The sequence below is a fragment of the Musca domestica genome, unplaced genomic scaffold (genome assembly GCF_030504385.1).
Source record: "Musca domestica strain aabys unplaced genomic scaffold, Musca_domestica.polishedcontigs.V.1.1 36, whole genome shotgun sequence".
Taxonomy (NCBI): Eukaryota; Metazoa; Arthropoda; class Insecta; order Diptera; family Muscidae; genus Musca; species Musca domestica.
Genome location: NW_026712318.1, coordinates 6,533,049 through 6,549,602, shown reverse-complemented (window position 1 = coordinate 6,549,602; position 16,554 = coordinate 6,533,049). Strand labels below are relative to the sequence as shown.

Genomic DNA, 16,554 nt, shown 5'->3' with positions numbered 1-16,554 from the left:
GTAGTCCAATGGATTGGTATCCGAAGATTTTGGTGGTCATTTTGCGCTGGAAAAAAAAGTGAGGAACCTCATTTTGTAACCATTCTTGGGTGGCGCGTGCTGAGAGCAACGGTGCTGAGTCCTGTTGGAATGTCCAAGGTCTGCGGCCAAAATATTTGCGTGTCCAAGCTTTAATACACTTTCCAGAATATTTTCGCGATAATATTCGGCATTTATTCCGATGCCACGATCAATTAATACGAGCTGAGAGCGACCATCGGCTGTTATGGCGGCCCACACCATCACCATGGCCGGCGCTTGAGTTCTAGTGGCCAACCGAAGGTGCATATTTTCAGCTGACCTCCTTGGCAAGCAAACACGAGCATTTTGTTTGTTTACAAACTGCTGGACAACGAATGTTTGCTCATCGGCGAAAACCAGTCTATTTTCTTTCTGTTGCGGTGTAAGTACCTGCAATTTTTGGAATTTCAATGGCTTAACCCCTAGCTCATTTTTTAATATTTGCGAATGGAATGTTGCGATATGTTCAGGTCACGAGCCATTTTTCGGTCACTGCAACGCGGGTTTCGATCAAGTCGCTTCTTTACTTTTCTTGCTGTTTTCTTCCGTTCACTTCCTTGACATCGGGCTACGCTACCGGTATCACGGTAACTAGCGATGATACGAGACACAAAAGATTTATTCTCATTTAAATGCTGGAGTGCTCTAATTACAGCCACTTGTGGTTTTCCAGCCAAATATAAGGAAATCACACTATCACGCTTGAATTCCACCAAGAATAAATTTTTCTCAAAAATGTTCACCAAAATGTATTTGTACGCTTGTAAACAATATAATGTATACATATATATATATATATATATATATATATATATATATATATATATATATATATATATATATATATATATATATATTCCTCACACCCGTAAAAATACTCTTGGGTCTATACGACGATGTGGACCTGCATAGGCATCTTTTGGCATAAGCCATTTCAATATTCAAATGCGAAACTTCAAAAAAAATCGGTGAATAATTTAAATCATCAAAATATCCAATATAGGGTATGGGGGCTATACGAAGGCGTGGACCTGCACAGACAATTTTCTGTCATAGTCTGTAGTATCCATTATGAACCTCATGTACCAAATGTGAAACATTTCCGATGAATAATGTCGCTTAAATCACAAAAAAACCGACAATAGGGAGGTACTACTGTATGGGGGCCATACCAAAACGTGGACCTACGTGACCCGTTTTTAATACTAAAAGTCCTGCAGACATAATGAACATTTGAGCAAAATGTTCTACCTACTTCATTTCGTTCGGAAGTTAGAGTGATTTCCACAGACGGACAGACGAATAGACGGACGGACATCACTAAATCGACATAGAATTTTATGCTGATCAAGAATATATATACTTTGTGGGGTCTAACATGTATATTTCGAGGTGTTACAAACGGAATGACAGGACGGTCCGACATTTGACCTTTCTTTACTGTTTTTAAGTTACTAGCAAAAATTATTAATATAGATCTACGTTTTGATACAGCCCGTTTTTGCAAAAGTACTCTGATTTTATTTATTAACATTTAATAATAGAACTGCATAGAACAAGAAAAGATCATCCATTTTTTTTTAAATTTTGCAAATCCCAATATTTGTATTTGTGCTAGGTTGGGTGCGAAAACTATAAAATAAGAGTCCGATTTCGCACACTCCAATATTTCTACGAAATAAGCAGCTGATTCATTTTAAACATCCCACATTCACATGTTTCCACTTACACAAATTCTAGCGGGACGATGGTAATTATCAGCCCACTCCGTCTAGTACCTCCCCAACAAAATACAAGAAATGGTGATAACTACAAAACTGGAAACTTATTTTTACCAGCATCAGTATTATATGTTTAATACATCTACTCTTTCTCCCTTCTCCTCCACAAAGGTTCAACATTTTCTAAAAAGTTGTATAACTATCTCAAACAAAGGGGCGGAAGTCCAAATCTGGTATGTCGCAATAATTGCATTAGTCTTAGGTCATATGCAAAATAGAATATATTGGCCCACTCCTCGGTACCATCCCAATAAAGGGTAAGCTAAGCATTTTGAATAATCAAGTCAAAATATATTTTATTATCAAACGTATGCTGAGGGTATACATCTATCGGCCATACAATATACATTTTGTAAAAACTTCCCAACTTGCATTTTTCGAATTTAAGTAAATCATCACCGATTTCGATTACATTTTTATTAGAAAATTAATTTTTCGAAATTTCTTTTCCAGAAGATTGCTTTCAATTAATTTCCAATTACTTACCCAAAAACAAAAATGATATCCATGAAAATTCCAACTCATTAGATAGGGTGTAGGTCAATTGTTAAAAATTATTGCTTGGCACGTAATATTACTAATATATGTATCCTTTGTACAAACATTTGCAATAATTGATTTTAGAATTGTAAATGGAATTCAATATTACATTTATTTGTGATTCAAAGTAAATCGATTGCTTATTTTGGGTGGTAGAGAGCATAAATTAGAAAAAATTGTTTTATAAAATTTTAATTAAAATCGTGTTCACGTTGAATGAATGTACGGCATAATTTCAATATCAGAGAAATTTGTATTTTATTTGAGTTGGCAAATAAATATATTTGTAGCCAATAAAATATGCACGAAAATTGATATCTGTGTTTGCCAACGTCCCAACGTTGGCTACTATAAAAACGCGTGTTTTTTTTTTTTTTTTTTTTTTTTTTGTCGTGCACTAGACTGGTCAAAGAACTTTCAATCAGTTATTACTGTCATATATTTTTAAATTAAAATACCTTGAACTGTGTGCACAAAAAAATATTAATTTGTATAGGATGTCATAAAACTTGCTCGTTGGTGGCTAAGTATTAGTTATTGTACAGGGTCACATAAAAAGTAACTGCAATAAAGTCAAAAAACATAATTTTTACATTTTTTTTTTAAATTTATTGAATGAAAGCAAAAAATGTTGGAAATAGCATCAAATTTTAGAATAGGTTTAGATTTGTTCGAATAGGTCACGTTTGGCACAAATTATGGCCCTCAAACGGCCAATGAAACCGTCACACGCGAAGCGCTTGCTTGAGGTGATCGACACTTTTGTATTTTTTAGCGCCAACCTTGCAAAATACTACTGACACAATAGTCCAACGGATTGGTATCCGGAGATTTTGGTGGCCCTTGTGCCCTGAATATGAATAAATCGAGGAACCTCATTTTGTAACCATTCTTGGGTGGCGCGTGCTGAGTGCGATGATGCTGAGTCTTGTTGGAATGTCCAAGGTCTGCGGTCAAAATGTTTGTGTGCCCAAGGCTTTAATACAGGGCGTTTTATTTTCGCGATAATATTCGGCATTTATTCTGATGCCATGGTGGATTAATACGAGCGGAGACCGACCATCAGCTGTTGTGGCGGCCCACACCATCACCATGGCCGGCGCTTAAGTTCTGGTGGCCAACCGAAGGTGCACATTTTCAGCTGACCTCTCTGGCAAGTAAACACGATCATTTTGTTTGTTTACAAACTGCTGGACAACGAATGTTTTCTCATCGGAGAAAACCAAATTCGGCAGTTCAGCCCTTTCGGCCAAGCGAAGCAACTCTTTAGCTCTTTTGAGTCTATTTTCTTTCTGTTGCGGTTTAAGTTCTTGCACTGTTTGGAATTTCAATGGCTTTACCCCGAGCTCATTTTTCAATATGTTCCGAATGGAATATTGCGATATGTTCAGCTCACGAGCCGTTTTTCGGCCACTGCGACGCGGTTTTCGTTCAAGTCGCTTCTTTACTTTTCGAACCATTTCTGTTGATGTTGCTGTTTTCTTCTGTCCACTTGGGTTAATAAAATCATTGCGATGTGTGAAATTTGAAGATAATCGGACTCTTATGTCACATTTTATAAGAGTTGTTATTATTCAAAATTTTGACCATACTTGATGGAGTGGACCGATATTGTCCATTTTCACAGCTGAACTAGAACTGACCATACGGCTACGGAGGGTATATATCATTTGATACGCCCAAGACGTGCCTCATCGAAGGCATTACAAAGTTGGAGCAAAATCGGACTATCGTTTCTCTTTTTGTATAGAAAATTTGAAAATTTCGATCTTTTGTGGGGGAGGAACCAGAAGGAATGGACTGATTTGACATTAATATTACGATGTACCAAGTTTGGATGAAATCGGTTGCTCCCTTCGAGAGTTGTCGTGCGCACCAGCCAGGCGGACGGACATCGCTAGATCGACTCCAAATGTCCTGAAACGGATTAGGTCCAAAGAGACCTGGGTCTAAAAGTGGCTCTAAGCATATGGCGGTGGATATAATAAACATACATGTGTCTATATTGGGTATTGTAGGCAGACCCAAATCATAAGATGCACAACTATGAAGACAAGGCATTTCCTAAGGGTGAACCCAGGGACACACATTTTGCTATGGACATACATTTTGCTTGAATTTTTTTATTCATTTATTTTTTTAAATTATTTATTATATTTTTTTTTTAATTATTTATATATATTTATATTATTTATTTATTTATTTAATTAAATTATTCATTTATTTTTTATTTATTTATTTTTTTTTTTTTTGAAATATGTACTTCCAAATATTTTATTTAACTTTGATCGGTTTCAAAAATATGTTATACAGTTTCCTCTACAATATTTCAAGATTTTCAAAAATGAATAATTTTCTTGCATTCCAATTTTACGTTAATAAAATTCTACCTCTTAGTCTCGTCATATCACTTCTAAATAATAAACCAAAACTATTTTCTTCAACATATCAAAATTCTACCAAATTCATTTTCACATATTTAAAATACCCAGACATTTTCATTTACCTTAAACCCTTAATTTATTATGTTCGAAATTCCCGGTTCGTTCGAATTGTTGCAACCAGAGAAACACATTCACCCATCATCATTCTCGGCAAGTAGTTTCTGGCTGATAGACAATCAAACAATCAATTAAATTTGATAGCTGCAAATTCAATTTCGGTAATTGCATTCGGACATCATCACCATTGCCGCCACTGGCATTGAATCGAATTTATCCGCTTATGTGGTTGATAAATTGTGTGAGAGAGCCTGTATGTGTGTGTGTGTGTGTCTGTATGTGTTTTTGTGGATGGGCTTGCCATTATTTTATTATTCCCAAATGAAAAACATTTTATCATTGATGGACAGACAAAAACGACACCCACACACACAGGCTCCATCAATCCCGGCCAGGTTAGGTCTAAGGCAAGAGATTTAGTTCAACTATCGTTTAGAGGTTCCCCCCATATAAAATTGAATTTTTAATGAATTGATTCGATTGCGGGACAACAATTAACACGAAATAATTTATAAAGGTTCACACGATGCGATGAAGTGACTACAGCAATGTTTTTGGGTTGTTTGGAAAATGACAATTTGTCGCAGGTGAAATGTGTTTCCAAAAATTGTGAATATTTAAAAGGTTGTCAATGGTGATAAACATTTGCAATTATTTAAGGGGAATTTAAGCTGATTTATTATACGATTTTAGATTGTAAAGCGTTATATTATTATGATGTATGAATATGTAAAGATAAGGGAATACAATATTTGATTCTGAAATAAATTTGAAGTGAAAAAAATAGTCAATATAAATCGTTTAAGGTTTTTGTTTAGATGCACAACAGAACTCCATCGATTTTGAGCCAAATACGTTTTTTTTATTACCTCTCCTCTTTAATTCACTTAGAACCCAATTTTCTTAATACCAAATGGATTGGCCTTTATATTTTTGAAAAATACCAAAATTTTGAATGCCCATATAATTGATAATTTTAGAAGCCTTCTCGAGGTCTTATGGCCATAGGAGCAATGAAGTTTGCCGCCACAATAGTTTTGATACCAGTCACAATGTTTATCCTCATTGGTTGCAAAATTGAAGTCCTGGCTCTCATATCAGCTTCACGTTGGGCGCCAGAACGACTGTGATTAATTTAAGAAATATTCAGAGGGTGAGATGAAAAAACTGCAACCCACTTCAGACTGCTGTCATTTCTAAACCACTCGTCCGACAGCTGTTAGAATTATTCCAGTGACAGCTCATTATATTGTTTACAAGCGTTCAAAAGCATTTTGGTGAGAATTTTCCAGAAAAAAAGTTATTCGTGATGGAATTCAAGCGTGATAGTGTTACTTCTATATATTTGGCGGGAAAACCACAAGTGGCTATCGTTGGGACACTCCTACATTAAAATATGAATAAATCTTTTGTGTCTCGTTCCATTGCTCGTTACCGTGATACTGGTAGCGTAGCTCGACGTCAAGGAAGTGGACGGAAGAAAACAGCATCTTCAGAAGAAATGGTTCGAAAATTAAAGAAGCGACTTGACCGAAACCCGCGTTGCAGTGGCCCAAAAATGGCTCGTGAGCTGAACATATCGCAATATTCCATTGTGCAAATATTTAAAAATGAGCTCGGGGTAATGCCATTGAAATTCCAAAAAGTTCAAGGACTTTGCCCGAAAGTGGAAAACTGCCGGATTTGGTTTCCTCCGTCTCCGATGAGAAAATACTCCATGTCCAGCAGTTTTTAAACAAACAAAATTATCGTGTATATTTGCCAAAGAGATCAGCTCGAAATGTGCACCTTCGGTTGGCTACCAGAACGCAAGCGCGGGCCATGGGGATCGTGTGGGCCGCCATAACAGCCGATGGTCGTCCTCCGCTCGTATTAATCGACCGTGGCATAAGAATAAATGCCGAATATTATCGCTAAAATATTCTGGGGGGTGTATTACAGCCTTGGACATGCAAACATTTTTACCGCAAATCTTGGACAGTCCAACAGGACTCAGCACCCTCGCACTCAACACGCGCTACCCAAAAATGGTTACAAAATGAGGTTTTTCGCTTCATTTCCAGCGCACAATGGCCATCAAAATCTCTGGATACCAATCCGCTGGACTGTTGTGTCTGGAGTATTTTGGAAAGCAAAGCTTCCGATCACCTCAAGCAAGCACTTCGCCGGGAATGGGCCAAATACCGCAGAGCAACATTCGGGCAGCGTGTGACGATTTCATTGGCCGTTTGAAGGCCATAATTCGTGCCAAAGGTGACCAATTCGAACAAATTTAAACATATTCTAAAATTTGATGCTATTTCCGAAAGTATTTGCTTTCATTCAATAATAATTTAAAAGAAAAAAACAAGTTAAAAATCAGTAGGTTCGAACTTTGAATATCCTCCGCCATTTGGAACGAATTTAGAAATTTCTAAAGAATGAAATCCTTAAAAATTCTGTTAACATTTAAAAAAAAATATTGCCGTTATATTGAGGTCTATACGACGTGGACCTACATAGGTATTGCTTGTCATAAGTCATTACCATATTCAAATTCGAAACTTGAAATAAACGGTGAATAATGTCGTTAAAATCATAAAAATATCGTGTATAGGGAGGTACTGTTATATCGGAGCTGTGCGAAGACCTGTACCAGCATAGGCAATATTCTGTCATAGGCTGTAGCATCCATTACGAACTTCAAATACGACATCTCAACAATTTCGGTGGGTATTGTTCCTTAACTCGTCAAAATACCGAATATAGGGAGGTACTGGTATATGGGGCCTATACGAAGACCTGAACCTGCGCCGACAATTTTCTGTCACAGACTGTAGTTCCCATAACAAACTCTAAATACGTAATTTGGTACAATTCTGGTGAATAATGACGCTAAAATCATCAAAATACTGAATATTGGGAGGTACCGTTATATGTGGGCTACACGAAGACGTAGACTTGCACAAACAATTTTCTGTCATAGGCTGTAGTATCCATTACGAACTTCAAATACCAAATTTGAAACAATTCCGGTGAATAATGTCGCTAAAGTCATCAGAATATCGAATAACGGGAGATACCGTTATAAGGGGACTATACAAAAACGTGAACCTATATAGCCCATTTTTAATACCAAAAGTCCTGCAGATATCATATACATTCAAGTCAAATTTTATTAATCTACTTTATTTCGTTCGGAAGCTAGAGTAATTTTCACAGACAGACGGACATGGCTAAATCGGCTTAGACTTTAATCCTGATTAACGAGTATATATACTTTGTGGGGACTAAAATGTATATTTCGAGGTGTTACAAACGGAATGACAAACTTAATATACCCTCCATACTATGGTGGAGAGTTTAAAAAAATATATTTATTGCGGCAATAAATATACCGGACCAAGTTTCACCAAATGGAAAAAATCAGTTGATTATGAAAAAATTCAATTTGTATTGATATAAAATAACCGTAAAATCGGATGAAGGTGTATATCGGAGACGTTTAAAAATCTGGACCGATCTGGAAATAATTTGACAGAGGTATTTTTGAGCTCCATAATTAATCTGGTACCAAGGATCATTGTTGTGGAGTCCATATTTCGCATATGAGGGACTTAAAACCTCAATTCGGTTGAAACATATCTGAACCGATTTTGGTCTGAAGTCCCACAATTCACTCCATTTGGGCTGATATTGGTCATTTGGTGCAAAATTAACACGTAATTGGTTGTAGATGCTATATCTAAATTGGATGCTATATCTAAATTTGAACCGATTCTCGCCAATATCAATACGGCACGTCCTCAGGCCAAAAAATTATTGTTTGGAAAATTTAATCTCAATACGATAATGAATGCGACCTGAATTTTGTTCACAAAAATACATGGACAAACGGACTGACATGCATAAATCGACTGTTTTTCTTAGTATATGGAATTAGTATATATGGAATAATCTTTTTGCTAACTTCTTCGTGAACGCCTAAATGATTTTATATAAGTTTTTATACATTTGTGAAAACAAGAATTGTCTTACGTTGGGTGCCACCTGTGTTTGATCGATTTTTATGGAATAATTTTTGCTCTTACTGCACGTTGGGCGCCAAAATGATTTTATACATTTTTTATGTATATTTGAAAAAAAATCTGTCAATTCTTTTAATTACTCATACGTTGTTTACTTACCCCGCAATTGAGTGGTTGTATTATTCCGAGAAATTTTTACATCGGGCACCAAATGGTATGTGATTATTAATTATGGAATAATTTTGCACATACTTCACGTTGGGGGCCAAAATGATTGTAGATATGTTTTTATGCATTTTTTGAAAAAAATATCGATTATATAATTAAAAGTTTTATACTACCTCGGAAAAATAAACAAAACACTTACTTGTGGTGGTGCAAAAACATTCCTACAGATTCACTTACGTTGGGCGCCACACTCTTGTTGATTGGTATTTATGGAATAATTTTTATACTAATTTCACGTTGGGAGCCAAAATGATTTCATATACTAATAAACAAACGTTGTTTTTATAAAAACAACAACAAAGGGATAAAGCCTGACCATTTTGCAACAACAGAATATGATTTTATGAATATAAAAAAATTCTCTCAGAAAAAATTCTTTTAGATACTAAAACATTATTTACTTTTTCTCGGAAAAAAATATACAGACCACTCGAAAATAATGCTGTCTAAAATAATTGTCATTTTATCTACCCACTTTATTACCCAAACAATAACATGTCAACAACCTTTCAGGTGATATCCAAAACGAGATGCCAACATTTAAATATAAATGGTTTTGTGTATCAATATTTTTTCATGTGGACCCAGGCATGAGTGTTTCGTTGTGTAAACAACAATTTTTGCCAAAGCTCTTAAGATTTATGGTTTTGCTATGCTAAAGTTTTTATTCCTTCATCGCCTTCTTCATTTTTTTTTCGTTTTGTTTTTTGTTGCCAATCTTGTGCGAAAACATCCGGGGGATGTAGCAAACAATTTTGTTACAATGAACCCTTTTTCGGTGTTTTTTTTTATATTTCATTGTTCAAAGTTTCAAAATGATAAATGGAAAGCAAATATATTCACATATATTCAATACATACAAATATAAAATGTTTTCATTCCTTGAATATGTAATAAATGGAATATCTTCGTTAATTTTGAAAGACATGTTGGGTCGTAATATGATGTGTTGTGAAATTTTATTTGATATCTGTAAACCGACATCCGAAAAAGACCAAAAAGAAATTTGACCATGACGATTTTTGCTTTGAAACCGAAGTTTGTTAAAAGTTCTAAAATGTTGACTCTGATACAAAATTAAAATTCGTAATGACATAAAAGGTAGGAGCATTATACAATACAGTCTCAAATTACTGGGGACCCGACAAATGCATAAGCATAATGGTGGAGAAAAATCCCGTCCATATCAAACGATATATACCCCGCATATCATTTGATATGGCCAAAATTTGCCTCATCGAAATAATGGTTTGGACAGAATTCCTTCTAGGACACTTCAAGGCGATATTTTTATACCCTCCACCATACATAGTATGGAGGGTATATTAAGTTCATCATTCCGTTTGTAACTCATCGAAATAATCATTTTAGACCCAACCCTTAAACGTCCGTTAAAAGGACAATTATACGTTAATACGTTAAAAGACAATTATCTATATAGGTCCACGATATCATATAGCCCCCATATAACTGTATCCCCGATATTCGGTATTTTGATGATTTTAGCCACATTTTTAACGGAATTCTACACAGGGAATTCTTTGTACTGAAAGAAAATTGCTTTCCGATATTCGGTATTTTCACGGTTTTAGCCACATTTTTCAATGAAATGCCCTAAAAATCCGCACAAGGAGTTTCTTGTGAGTACTTTATCCATTGAAAGAGAATTATCTATATAGGTCCTTCCTTCCGATAGAATTTTTTATTTAGGCCAGACCGAACTTACTGCTTTTTTACTTGCTCGATTTCAATTTAGTCCAAATCCGGAATTTTTCCCAAACTTCATTGGAGCTTGATTAAAATTTACAATAACCCCATATAAGTCACCACAGAAAAGAGATCAAGAAACGGTTTTCTAAATCAAAAAAAAAAATTGTTTTGATTTTTTTATTATTATATCCCTTGTCATTCCGTTTCTAACTCCTCGAAATATTCATAATAGTCTCTACAAAGTACATATACTCTGGATCAGCGTTAAATTCTAAGACGATCTAGCGATGTCTGTATGTCCGTCCGTCTGTTTGTTGTAATCACGCCAATCTTAGCGGTTTTTTTTATTTGTTTGTTTTTTTTACTTTTTTGAATTAGCCAGGATTGATTGTTAAAAATTCCAGGGGGATTTGATAGTACGTGGTTTATAGATAAACCCAATATTTTAAAACAGATTTCGCAACATTTAATATAGATTTTAGAAATTAATAGAGAGCTCTAGATTACCTCAAGAATCATTGGTGTAAAAAACTATTTTAGCTCTTGGTACGTTCTATCGTACTTTCCGTACTAGTTGTTCTTTTGATCACATTTACATATACTATACTAGATTTACTTTACATTGCAAATGTCACATGATATTTTCCGACATTTACAGCTGACATGAAACGATTTACGGCGATTGTTGTTATGTCAAAAAAAAATGACTTGGTGATTATAAATAAATGCCATCGGTGTCATCAATTAAAAATAAATTCCACTTAAATTGGCATTTAATTATAACGCAATTATATGTATTTTCTTTAATTATTGTCATTTTCCTTATGCGTGGTTTTCTGTTTGCAAATATTCCAAAGATATTCCACGATTTTGGTAGGCAAACTGAATGAAACAATAAGGTGGATCCCATGTAGGTTGGATGACCACTCACTCACCGTCCAAAAAAAAAAAAAAAAAAAAAAAAAAAAAAAAAAAATGTCGGAAATAGCATCAAATGTTAGAATATGTCTAGATTTGTTTGAATTAGTTATCTTTGGCACGAATTATGGCCTTCAAACGGCCAATGAAACCGTCACACACTGCCCGAATGTTGCTCTGCGGTATTTTGGCCCATTCCCACCGAAGCGCTTGCTTGAGGTGATCGACACTTTGGTATTTTTTAGTGCCAACCTTGCTTTCCAAAATACTCCAGACACAATAGTCCAACGGATTGGTATCCGGAGATTTTGGTGGCCATTGTGCGCTGGAAATAAAGCGAGGAACCTCATTTTGTAACCGTTCTTGGGTGGCGCGTGCTGAGTCCTGTTGAGTCCTGCCTTGCGTACCCAAGACTTTATAATACCCTCCAGAATATTTTCGCAGTAATATTCGGCATTAATTCTGATGCCACGGTCGATTAATACGAGCGGAGAGCGACCATCGGCTGTTATGGCGGCCCACATCATCACCATGGCGGCGCTTGAGTTCTAGTGGCCAACCGAAGGTGCCCATTTTCGGCTGACCTCTTTGGCAAATAAACACGATCAACGATAATTTTGTTTGTTTACAAACTGTTGGACAACGAATGTTTCTCATCGGTAAAATCAAATTCGCCAGTTCATCACTTTCCGCCAAGCGAAGTAACTCTGTAGCTCCTTTGAGTCTATTTTCTTTTTCAATATTTGCCGAATGGAATATTGCGATATGTTCAGCTCACGAGCCAGTTTTCGGCCACTGCGACGCAGGTTTCGATCAAGTCACTTCTTTCTTTTTCGAACAATTTCTGCTGATGTTGCTGTTTTTTTCTGTCCACTTCCTTGACGTCGGGCTACGCTACCAGTATCACTGTAACGAACGATGGTACAGACACAAATGATTTAAAGATTTTGCTGAAGTGCTCTAACGATAACTACTTGTGGTTTTCCAGCCAAATATGAAGAAATCACGCTTGAATTCCATCACGAAAAAATTGTTTTCTGGATAATTCTCAGCTCCCGCCATTCAAGAACGGTTACAAAATGAGGTTCCTCGCTTCATTTCCAGCGCACAGTGGTCACTAAAATCTCCGGATACCAACCCGTTGGACTATAGTATCTGGAGTATTGTGGAAGGCAAGGTTGACACTTAAAATACCAAGGACTCGATCACCTCAAGCGGGAATGGGCCGAAATGCCACAGAGCAACATTCGGGCAGCTTGTGTCGTTTGAAGGCCATAATTCGTGCCAAAGGTGACCAATTCAAACAGATCTAAACTTATTCTAAAATGTGATACTATTTCCGACTTTTTTGCTTTAATTCAATAAAATTTAAAAAAATAAGCTTGTCTCGAAAGAGAATAAACAAACGATTTTATTCGACGTTAGTTTGAAAAAAATACAAAATCGAAAAATCAAAAGTTGAAAAAAAGTTTCAAAATATTATAAATCTAGAAGTTTAAATTGTATTTAAAATAGTTTTCCTCTATTTACTTTTTTGTTGTTAATAAGAATATATATTTTATTGATAAATAAAACTAATTCATCTATTTTTTAAATGAAACTAAATAAATTATATGCATAGTTCAAATAAATATATATTAAGTGATAATCTTAAATTTTATATTATAATTTAAGTTCGACATGCCTTGTCTAAGTATTTCAGGCTCCTGCTATCTAGTAATTTAGGCCTTTTTCTCCAAAGCAAAATCCGATTTAGAAAACGCAATATTGATGTGTTTAACGTTTATGTTGTATAAAGATTATATTTTAGTCCATAAAGAAATTAATTAACATCATTGCAATCGAGTATATAGTTTTGGTAACTCTTAATCCGGTATTCATGGATAGGGGTAACACCGATCCGATGGTTATGCCATCAGTATTTTGACACAAAATCAACATGTTTAGTAGGGATTTTCGATCCGATGCGGTGAGTTTGTACCAAAGTATATCATTATAACAGGCATCAATGAAACCTTCGTTCTAGAATGAAATTAAGATACAGGCGGATCGAAAAAAAGAAATACTTTGGTTATATATCTTTTAAAGGGCTTTTAAATGAAAAAAAAAATATTTAAAATAAAAAAAAAAAATAATTTGAAAAAAATAAAATGTACTTGAATCCTTCTCCTTTGAAGAACAGACATCATCAGACGGTAATTATAGAAATTTCGGTGGTGAAGACCTAAAGGATCCGTTTGGATCGTTTAGTGTTTATTTCGTGAATGATAACACTTAGCTCATGTCCGATTTGAAAAATAATTAGTTTTATCGTTCCGCTGATTTTGAAAAAAAGAGAAGCGCCTTCAACTCCATAGAAGCACCTTCAGCTCCACAAAAGCGCCTTCAGCTCCATAGAAGCGCTTTCAGCTCAGGGAAATTGTGACATTTTGGGCACAGAAATCCCGTACGCATCAAAAGATAAAAGATCCATTGTTTGATGCGGATTTTGGTCCAGACGCAAATTTAGGTCTTGTTTCTTCGAAAATGAGCAAGGAGTATGCGTTACGTTATCGGCCTATACTGAATAAACTTTTTTCACAAAAACTAACAAAATTGCCACAAACCCGAAACACCAGTCGATTTTCAAACCAGTAAAGAAAGTCCTAAAGTCGGGCGGGGCCGACTTTATGATACCCTACACCACTTTGCTAAATTAGTAGAGCTCCACATAACAATTAAACGATTTTATGGGAGAAATTAATCTTTCACGCTATTATAAATATAATTTAAAGTTCAAAGGACTAAATATGCCGAAGCATTTATGTCTTTTAAATTCGGATTTGTATTGTCCATTTGGTACAAAATTAATTTGAAATCAAATAAAGATATATATGGGATCTATATCCAAATCTGAACCGATCTCGATAAAATTTGGCAAAGATATTTCTGAGCTGTATTTGATATATTTCCCTGAATATCGTTGTTACGGAGTGCATATTACGGCTGTGGGTAACAAATACTACAAATCGGATGAACTATATATATGGGAGCTATAGCTATATCTGAACCGATTGCGATCAAATTTGGCACACTTATTTCCAGGCCTAATTTGGTTGTATGTGCGAAATTTAATACTATTCGGGCAGATATTACATGTTTGGTGCACAATAAAAACCAAATCGGACGAAGATATACATGGGAGCTATATCTAATTTGTACCGATTAACTCCAATTTCAATAGTGCACAATATGGGCCATACAATTGTTGTTTGGAAATGTTAATCTCAATCGGATAATAACCTGCGACCTGCATTTTGTTCACAAGAATACATGGACAGACGGACTGACATGCAGAAATCAACTCAGAATGTGATTCTATGGAGATCCTCAAAAGTAATTATGGGTCTATCTCGTTTCCTTTTGCCTGTTACAAACAAATGCACAAAGACATAATACCCTTACCACTATGTGGTGTAGGGTATAAAAATAACATATAAACATAAAAAGACAGACCCTTCTCTAAATTTGCTTGTTACCCAAAACTGGCGCCCAAATGTGAAAAATGTTATGAATATAAGACTTTTAAACAGAAATACTATTATGTAACTAAAATAAATATTTTTCAATTTTAAAAACATTCAACTAAAAAAAGTTGAAGTTATCAGATTTTCCAACAGATTTTTTATATAATAATACGTATACTTACTGCAATATCAACCATTGTTCCTACGCCACAATACACGAACATCATAACAAAACAGTATAGCAAATAAATGTAACCGCCGGGCCAAGTTCCCAAGAAAATGCAAAACATCGAGCATACTATACCCACCGAATAGGTGCTTATCTGAGTCAAAATGACCCAATAATATGTATCCTGAGTGGTATTGAGAAACCTACAAAGAAGAAATTTTGAGAATAGTTCGGTGAATAATTCAACACATGAGACGAAGTATAATTGTACAACACACAAATTAATTATGTAGAAAATCCAACAGATAATGAATTTAAACCAAAAAATAGAAATATTAGAAGGCCAATTCTCTTTAAAGAATTTTTTAAAATTTTGGGATCAAAATTCCTTGGAATCCATTGTTTGTTGTCAAGGGATTATTTTGACCGAAAATTATAACCCACAAGCAAGTCAAGGAAAGTGGTCTTTTTGGTCCTCTTTTTTAATATATGGAGAAAAACTCCCTTTAGCAGGTCAAAATATTCTACAAAATTATTGGCCACAGAATTCTGTTATGGATTCTAGAAGACGTGAAAAGTCTTAAACTTAAAATACCAGGAATGTTATAAACTTATTTTAGGGTTAAAACAGTACTTATTGTGAATTTATGCAAAAATCTCCCACAAGGCATCATTTCAGAGAGATGACTTCAAGGACACAAATATTTTTCGTCAAATTCTACTATAAGTCAACACAGGATCTGACCATTCCTTCTGGTACCTCCCACACAAAGGGTCAATGTTTTGAATAACCAAAACGTTTATAAAATCCGAAATAAGCATCAGTTTCTCTTTATATTTCACATAAATCATTATTTCTACTACCACAAAATCAGTCGTGCAGATGGGATATATCGGTCCAGTCCTTCTGGTACCTCCTTCATAAAGGATCAAAATTTTGAATATCCGTGAAGTACATTAAAATACAATTAACATTCGATTCCATTCTAGACTTGGTACATCTCAATATTTCCATCAACACAATATATGATCGGACCATTTCTTTTGCTACCTACCCTACATTGGGTTCAAGATTTTGAAAAACAAAACGTCAAAAAAAATAATAATAAACATCCAACTCTCTCCAAATTTTAC

At 35.0% G+C, this 16,554-nt stretch overlaps 2 protein-coding genes across 4 annotated transcripts in view; one reads left to right on the top strand and one right to left on the bottom strand.

Annotated features, from left to right (window-relative positions):
* LOC101896332 (uncharacterized) overlaps positions 1-16,554 on the top strand; it is a 379,916-nt gene that overhangs the window by 86,252 nt on the left and 277,110 nt on the right. The gene's annotated exons all lie outside the window — the stretch shown is intronic.
* Positions 1-16,554, bottom strand: part of LOC101895033 (odorant receptor 67d-like) — a 76,573-nt gene that overhangs the window by 57,796 nt on the left and 2,223 nt on the right. The window contains exons 3-4 of one of the 2 annotated variants that reach the window (XM_011294467.3): positions 15,434-15,623; positions 13,123-13,767 (exon numbers count right to left, since the gene is read on the bottom strand). In XM_011294467.3, coding sequence (XP_011292769.3) covers positions 13,552-13,767; positions 15,434-15,623 — 406 coding nt within the window. In that variant the 3' untranslated portion in view covers positions 13,123-13,551. Of the gene's footprint in view, positions 1-13,122; positions 13,768-15,433; positions 15,624-16,554 lie in introns of those variants that run through there. The other variant, XM_059125902.1, reaches the window with a different exon arrangement.